Below are 8,935 nucleotides of genomic sequence, written 5' to 3' on the forward strand. Positions count from 1 at the left end.
TCAGACGTCAACCTGGCGTCATGTGCTGCAGACGGGTCCGTCAAGCTGTGGACCCTCGACAGGTAAGGAGACAAGGAGACAAGGAGGGAGGAGACAAGGAGGGAGGAGACAAGGAGACAAGGAGGGAGGAGACAAGGAGACAAGGAGGGAGGAGACAAGGAGACAAGGAGGGAGGAGATAAGGAGACAAGGAGGGAGGAGATAAGGAGACAGGGAGGGAGGAGACAAAGAGACAAGGAGGAAGGAGACAGGGAGGGAGGAGACAAGGAGACAAGGAGGGAGGAGACAAGGAGACAAGGAGGGAGGATACAAGGAGACAAGGAGGGAGGAGATAAGGAGGGAGGAGACAAGGAGACAAGGAGGGAGGAGACAAGGAGACAAGGAGGGAGGATACAAGGAGACAAGGAGGGAGGAGATAAGGAGGAGGAGACAAGGAGACAAGGAGGGAGGAGACAAGGAGACAAGGAGGGAGGATACAAGGAGACAAGGAGGGAGGAGACAAGGAGGGAGGAGACAAAGAGACAGGGAGGGAGGAGACAAGGAGACAGGGAGGAAGGAGACAGGGAGGGAGGAGACAAGGAGACAGGGAGGGAGGAGACAAGGAGACAGGGAGGAGATAAGGAGACAGGGAGGGAGGAGACAAGGAGACAGGGAGGGAGTAGATAAGGAGACAGGGAGGGAGGAGACAAGGAGACAGGGAGGAAGGAGACAAGGAGGGAGGAGACAAAGAGACAGGGAGGGAGGAGACAAGGAGACAGGGAGGGAGGATACAAGGAGACAGGGAGGGAGGATACAAGGAGATAAGGAGACAGGGAGGGAGGAGACAAGGAGACAGGGAGGGAGGAGATAAGGAAACAGGGAGGGAGGAGACAGGGAGGGAGGAGATAAGGAGACAGGAAGGGAGGAGATAAGGAGAGAGGAGATAAGGAGACAGGGAGGGAGGAGACAAGGAGACAGGGAGGGAGGAGACAAGGAGACAGGGAGGGAGGAGACAGGGAGGGAGGAGGCAAGGAGGGAGGAGACAAGGAGGCAGGAGGACAAAGAGACAGGGAGGGACCAGTAAGTGTTTGTGTCTGGTTGCCGTAGCGATGACCAGTAAGTAAGTGTTTGTGTCTGGTTGCCGTAGCGATGAGCAGTAAGTGTTTGTGTCTGGTTGCCGTAGCGATGAGCAGTAACTGTTTGTGTCTGGTTGCCGTAGCGATGACCAGTAACTGTTTGTGTCTGGTTGCCGTAGCGATGAGCCGGTCGCAGACATCGAGGGTCACAGTGAGCGAGTCTCTCGAGTGTCCTGGCATCCTTCCGGAAGATTCCTGGGAACCACCTGGTAACACTTTTATTATTATTATATATATTATATATTATATTATATTATATTATATTATATTATATTATATATTATATATATTATTATATTACTCTTTATATTATATATATTATTATATTACTCTTTATATTATATATTATATAACCACCTGGTAACACTTTTATTATATTATATATAACCCTAACCCTGACAGACCCTAACCCTCGTGGCGGTTGTGTATAGTATATATATTATATTATATATTAATATATATATTATATTATATATTTATTCTAGTTATGATAACTCGTGGCGGTTGTATATATAGTATATATAGTATATTATATATTAATATATATATTATATTATATATTTATTATAGTTATGATAACTCGTGGCGGTTGTGGGACCTCGAGGTTCAGGAGGAGATTCTTCATCAGGAAGGTCACAGCAAAGGAGTCCATGACCTTCACTTCCACCCCGACGGCTCGCTGGCTGCTACCGGGTAATTATTATTATTATACTATATATATATATATATACTACTATTATATTATATATATTATACTATTATATATATATATATATATATATACTAACACTTCCACCCCGACGGCTCGCTGGCTGCTACCGGGTAATTATTATTATTATACTATATATATATATATATATACTATTATTACTATTATATATATTATACTATTATATTATATATATATATATACCCTAACCCACCCCGACGGCTCGCTGGCTGCTACCGGGTAATTATTATTATTACTATACTACTATATATATATATATATACTACTATTATTATATTATTGTTATATTTTTATTATATATAATAATAATAATGTTCTGCTACTGCCCCCCCACCCCCCCCCCCGGCTGTGGACCAATCAGAGGGCTGGATGCGTTCGGCCGGGTCTGGGACCTTCGGACCGGGCGCTGCGTGATGTTTCTAGAAGGTCACCTGAAGGAGATCTACAGCCTCAGCTTCTCCCCCAACGGGTACTCAGCCAATCACAGAGCAGGATACACTCACACAGCCAATCACAGCCCAGCATCTATACACTCACACAGCCAATCACAGAGCAGCATCTATACACTCACACAGCCAATCACAGAGCAGCATCTACACACTCAGCCAATCACAGCCCAGCATCTATACACTCACACAGCCAATCACAGAGCAGCATCTATACACTCAGCCAATCACAGCCCAGCATCTATACACACAGCCAATCACAGCCCAGCATCTATACACTCACACAGCCAATCACAGAGCAGCATCTATACACACACACAGCCAATCACAGAGCAGCATCTATACACTCAGCCAATCACAGCCCAGCTCCTACACACTCAGCCAATCACAGAGCAGGATACACTCACTCAGCCAATCAGAGACCAGCTCCTACACACAGCCAATCACAGAGCAGGATACACTCACACAGCCAATCAGAGACTAGCTCCTACACACAGCCAATCAGAGACTAGCTCCTACACTCACAGCCAATCACAGCTCAGCCAATCACAGCTCAGCCAATCACAGCTCAGCCAATCACAGCCCAGCCAATCACAGCCCAGCCAATCACAGCTCAGCCAATCACAGCCCAGTATCTGCTCTGCCCTCAGGTATCACCTGGCGACAGGAAGTGGAGACAACACCTGTAAGGTTTGGGAGCTGAGGAACAGGAAGTGCCTGTACACAGTCCCCGCCCACCAGAACCTGCTGTCAGCCGTCCGCTTCCAACGTAACTTTATTTAAACTCTTAAACTCGACAGTTACGCTACTGTTAGCATGTTAGCACGTTACTGTTAGCACGTTAGCACGCTACTGTTAGCACGTTAGCACGTTACTGTTAGCACGTTACTGTTAGCACGTTGGCTAAACCATCAGATTACAGAGACGCTAGTTTTTAATGTTTTTCTCAAATGTTCTGCGTTATTATTGATCCGATGTTGTGATGTCACGATGTGATGTCATCATGATGTAAAGAGCCTCCTCATTCTTGTCTCTGACATCACTTCCTGTTGTGTGCAGCCACAGACGGACACTTCCTGTTAACGGGAGCGTACGATAACACGGCGAAGGTCTGGAGCCATCCCGGTTGGACGCCGCTGAAGACGCTCGCCGGCCACGAGGGGAAGGTACGCTGTGATTGGTGGAGATGTGACAGGAACAGGAAGTTGACCTGTGACAGGAACAGGAAGTTGACCTGTGCTTGTTTTTCAGGTGATGGGCGTCGACGTGTCACCTGACGGGAAACTGATCGCTACGTGTTCATACGACCGCACCTTCAAGCTGTGGCTGTCAGAGTGATGTCACCGTGATGTCAGAGTGTGATGTCACCGTGATGTCAGTGTGATGTCACCGTGATGTCACCATGATGTCAGAGTGATGTCACTGTGATGTCACCATGATGTCAGAGTGTGATGTCACCGTGATGTCAGAGTGTGATGTCAGAGTGATGTCACCGTGATGTCAGAATGATGTCAGAGTGTGATGTCACCGTGATGTCACCGTGATGTCAGAGTGTGATGTCACCTGCAGATTTTTGTTTTTTATTAAATAAAATGATTTGTTGGATTTTGTCTCGTTTTGTTTTTCATATAAATATTAATAATTATTCAGAGTCGTGATTCTTTTCATCTTTTATTTCTGATTGTGACAAAAAACATTTTATTATATAATTAATATTTATATTCATTCAGTTTCAACTGAAGACAAACTGACACATGACCCCTCCCCCCATCACGTGATCCCCATCACATGACCCCTCATCACGTGATCCCCATCACATGACACCCCCCCTCCATCACATGATCCCCATCACATGACCCCCCCCCCCCATCACGTGATCCCCATCACATGACCCCTCATCACGTGATCCCATCACATGACCTCCCCTCCATCACATGACCTCCCCTCCATCACATGACCCACCCCCCCCCCCCCGACCCCCCCTCCATCCATGAGTTCTGTCCGTGACGTCACTGGGCCTCCTCGCGCGGACGTTCCCGGTGGACCACGAGACCCTTGCTGATCAGGTCCGGGATCTCCACCGCGAGCCAAGGCGCGAGCCCGAGTGCCATGAGGTGCGCGAGCCCGAAGCGCGGGGCGTTGCGCGCCCACAGAGGCTTGAAGTGGTCGGTGAGGCATATCCGGCCCCCCCGGTACATCTTAGCCGTCTTCCCGTCCAGCTCCGGGACCGCTACTTCCGGTGCCGTGTCCGGATACGTCACCGGGATGTCGAACTCCAACCGGAACTCGTACCTGAGCAGCTCGTGGATGAACCAGCACGTGCCGGTCCAGCGCGTGCCGTCCGGGTTGGACTCTAACCGGAACCAGTCGTTGTCCTCGTGCTTGTTCTGCTCCACGGACCGGATGAGACTCTGATACTCTTCCTTCAGACGCTGCGGCCACAAGGCGCGGTCCCGCGGACCCGCGTGCGTCTTCAGCAGCGGGATCTGTGACACGGCACGGCGCGCGCTCTCATCCGCCATGGTGGGTCCAGCAGGGTCCGGGTCCGGCTCTGCTTCAGTCCGGGACTCAGCACTGACGTGGACTTCCGGTCTATGAGTCAACAACAGACAGACTTCCTGTTCGGGACCAAGAATGGCGCCTCCTACCGGAAGCTGCTGAGTAGGGTTAGACAGTGTGTGTGTGTGTGTGTGTGTGTCTGTGTGTGTGTGTGTGTGTGTGTGTGTCTCTGTGTGTGTGTGTGTCTCTGTGTGTGTGTGTGTGTGTGTGTGTGTGTGTCTCTGTGTGTGTGTGTGTGTGTGTGTGTGTGTGTGTGTGTGTCTCTGTGTGTGTGTGTGTGTGTGTGTGTGTGTCTCTGTGTGTGTGTGTGTGTGTGTATGTGTGTGTGTGTGTGTGTGTGTGTGTGTGTATGTGTGTGTGTGTGTGTGTGTGTGTGTGTGTGTGTGTGTGTGTGTGTGTGTGCTGGATCATTGATGGTGACACATTAGAAGTTATTGATCATGTATTTTGTAAACTCTATTTTAGAAGCTGTATTTATATAACGTGTAACGCGTGATGTCATAACTCTAAATGTAATGGGGCTCATGTTTTCACTTGATGATGTAATAACGCTCACATGTTATAATAAATACTCTGATATGTAATAATCAATAGTTACTTGTTGCCGTGGTGATTACGTCATGCAGTGTTGATGCAATATTACATAAACATTTAAACTGTAATGCACCGTAGAGATCAAAGTTTAATAAAATCTATTTAAACATATTTATGACCTATATATATATTTATATGTATACATATATTTATATATATACATAAATAAATATATAAATATATATATATATATATTTATATATATACATATATAAATATATAAATATATAAATATATATATATATATATATATATATATATACATATATAAATATATAAATATATATATATATATATATATATAAATATATATATATATATATTTATATATGTATATATATATAAATATATAAATATATATATATATATATATATAAATATATATATATATATATATATATATATTTATATATGTATATATATATATATATTTATATATTTATATATGTATATATATATATATATATATATATATATATATACATATATAAATATATAAATATATATATATATATATATTTATATATATATATATATATATATTTATATATAAATATATGTATATATATATAAATATATATATATATATAAATATATAAATATATATATATATATATATATTTATATGTATACATATATTTATATATATACATATATAAATATATAAATATATAAATATATATATATATATTTATATATATATATATATATAAATATATAAATATATATATATATATATATATATATATATATATATATATATAAATATATAAATATATATATATATATATATATATATATATATATATATATATATATATATATATAAATAAATATATATATATATATATTTATTTATATATATACATAAATATATAAATATACATAAATATATATATATATATATATATATATATTTATATATTTATTTATGTATATATATAAATATATGTATACATATAAATATATATATATATATATTTATGTATATATATATTCTATATTCTACAGAAGGAACGTTGTAGAGGAGAGGCAGGTTGAGGCCGAGCAGATATTTAAAGATTATTTTTGGATTCATCAAAAGAGAAAAATGATCCTCACAACTACACCCCCCAAGAAAAGCCTGAGCAAAGGAACCCCCCCCCCCCCATGCCTACAGTGTGTGAGGAGGGGTGGGGTGGGGGGGGTGCTGGTTTTCTGTGTGTGAGGAGGGGTGGGGGGGGGGTGCTGGTTTTCTGTGTGTGAGGAGGGGTGGGGTGGGGGGGGTGCTGGTTTTCTGTGTGTGAGGAGGGGTGGGGTGGGGGGGGTGCTGGTTTTCTGTGTGTGAGGAGGGGTGGGGTGGGGGGGGGTGCTGGTTTTCTGTGTGTGAGGAGGGGTGGGGTGGGGGGGGGTGCTGGTTTTCTGTGTGTGAGGAGGGGTGGGGTGGGGGGGGTGCTGGTTTTCTGTGTGTGAGGAGGGGTGGGGTGGGGGGGGTGCTGGTTTTCTGTGTGTGAGGAGGGGTGGGGTGGGGGGGGGTGCTGGTTTTCTGTGTGTGAGGAGGGGTGGGGTGGGGGGGGTGCTGGTTTTCTGTGTGTGAGGAGGGGTGGGGTGGGGGGGGTGCTGGTTTTCTGTGTGTGAGGAGGGGTGGGGTGGGGGGGGTGCTGGTTTTCTGTGTGTGAGGAGGGGTGGGGGGGGGGTGCTGGTTTTCTGTGTGTGAGCTTAGTTCATCTTATTCACATTTGTATTCATCAGTTGTCTTGTTTTGTTTATTTCTTTTTTTATTAGATGTCAAACTTTACTTTCAATTCTCTCAAAATAATTTCTCTTAACGTCAGAGGGCTAAGAAATAACATCAAAAGAAAAGCGGTATTTCTTTATACCCGGAAAACAAATGCAAATATCAACATAAACTCATTCATGTGAAAATGATAACACATTTTGGAAAGCTCAATGTCATGCCTCAAACCACTCTGCAGGAGTTGCCATATTATTTAACAAATTAAATCTGATCTAGGAAGATAAAATAGATAATTCTCTTTCCATACTGTGTAATGTGTATATGGTCATAATGTAACAGCTCAAACTAGAATAACATCTTTACAAACAACTCATCATAATGCCTTTCTAATTATAGGGGGGGGTTTTAACGATGCTCCTAATGACATGATAGATCGACTTCCAGTAAGAATCACAAAGTCAACATTTTAAACCAACTCTTTATTGCAGTGAGAAGTTGTCTGTTACAGATGCTTGACCTGTGGCTAGTAACCCTAACCCTAGACCTGTGGCTAGTAACCCTAACCCTAACCCTAGACCTGTGGCTAGTAACCCTAACCCTAGACCTGTGGCTAGTAACCCTAACCCTAGACCTGTGGCTAGTAACCCTAACCCTAACCCTAGACCTGTGGCTAGTAACCCTAACCCTAACCCTTGACCTGTGGCTAGTAACCCTAACCCTAACCCTAGACCTGTGGCTAGTAACCCTAACCCTAGACCTGTGGCTAGTAACCCTAACCCTAGACCTGTGGCTAGTAACCCTAACCCTTGACCTGTGGCTAGTAACCCTAACCCTAACCCTAGACCTGTGGCTAGTAACCCTAACCCTAACCCTAGACCTGTGGCTAGTAACCCTAACCCTAACCCTAGACCTGTGGCTAGTAACCCTAACCCTAACCCTTGACCTGTGGCTAGTAACCCTAACCCTAACCCTTGACCTGTGGCTAGTAACCCTAACCCTTGACCTGTGGCTAGTAACCCTAACCCTAACCCTAACCCTTGACCTGTGGCTAGTAACCCTAACCCTAACCCTAGACCTGTGGCTAGTAACCCTAACCCTAGACCTGTGGCTAGTAACCCTAACCCTAGACCTGTGGCTAGTAACCCTAACCCTAACCCTTGACCTGTGGCTAGTAACCCTAACCCTAACCCTAGACCTGTGGCTAGTAACCCTAACCCTAACCCTTGACCTGTGGCTAGTAACCCTAACCCTAACCCTTGACCTGTGGCTAGTAACCCTAACCCTAACCCTAGACCTGTGGCTAGTAACCCTAACCCTTGACCTGTGGCTAGTAACCCTAACCCTTGACCTGTGGCTAGTAACCCTAACCCTAGACCTGTGGCTAGTAACCCTAACCCTAACCCTAGACCTGTGGCTAGTAACCCTAACCCTAACCCTAGACCTGTGGCTAGTAACCCTAACCCTTCAACATGGAGCAGAAGTATCTCACTCACATGCGCCGTTAACAGGGTTAAATTGATCTTCATTTGACTGGATCTAATGAGAATAATAATAATGTACGAGGTTATTGGAAACTAAATACTAATGTGATTAAAAATGAGTTCTTCCAATCATCAGTAAAATTATTAGCTCAAGATATTTTCAGTAGGCCTGAAAATGAACAACATTCAAAAATGGGAATATTTTAAATTTAAAATCAGAGACATTAAAAAAGCTAGTGATCGTAAAGAAAAGGCAATTTTAGACATACTGGAGCCATTGTTAAAAAAAGATAA

General features: G+C 43.4%; 2 protein-coding genes across 3 annotated transcripts in view; one reads left to right on the plus strand and one right to left on the minus strand.

Moving 5' to 3' along the window:
• The window catches only part of prpf4 (PRP4 pre-mRNA processing factor 4 homolog (yeast)), a 10,447-nt gene extending 6,561 nt beyond the window's left edge, over positions 1-3,886 (plus strand). For both annotated transcript variants that reach the window (XM_053340130.1, XM_053340129.1), the window contains 7 exons: positions 1-62; positions 1,234-1,323; positions 1,685-1,807; positions 2,206-2,313; positions 2,941-3,059; positions 3,350-3,456; positions 3,542-3,886. The exon at positions 1-62 is cut by the window's left edge and continues 62 nt beyond it. In XM_053340130.1, the coding sequence (XP_053196105.1) occupies positions 1-62; positions 1,234-1,323; positions 1,685-1,807; positions 2,206-2,313; positions 2,941-3,059; positions 3,350-3,456; positions 3,542-3,628 (696 nt within the window). In that variant the 3' untranslated portion in view covers positions 3,629-3,886. The remainder of the gene's footprint in view (positions 63-1,233; positions 1,324-1,684; positions 1,808-2,205; positions 2,314-2,940; positions 3,060-3,349; positions 3,457-3,541) is intronic.
• Positions 3,887-4,254: 368 nt separating this feature from the next.
• On the minus strand, positions 4,255-4,942 carry ufc1 (ubiquitin-fold modifier conjugating enzyme 1). Its single transcript, XM_053340132.1, has one exon. The coding sequence runs from the start codon at positions 4,810-4,812 to the stop codon at positions 4,300-4,302; it is 513 nt and encodes a 170-aa protein (XP_053196107.1). The 5' UTR covers positions 4,813-4,942; the 3' UTR covers positions 4,255-4,299.
• Between the last annotated feature and the right edge of the window lie 3,993 nt (positions 4,943-8,935).

The sequence above is a fragment of the Scomber japonicus genome, chromosome 19 (genome assembly GCF_027409825.1).
Source record: "Scomber japonicus isolate fScoJap1 chromosome 19, fScoJap1.pri, whole genome shotgun sequence".
NCBI lineage: Eukaryota > Metazoa > Chordata > Actinopteri > Scombriformes > Scombridae > Scomber > Scomber japonicus.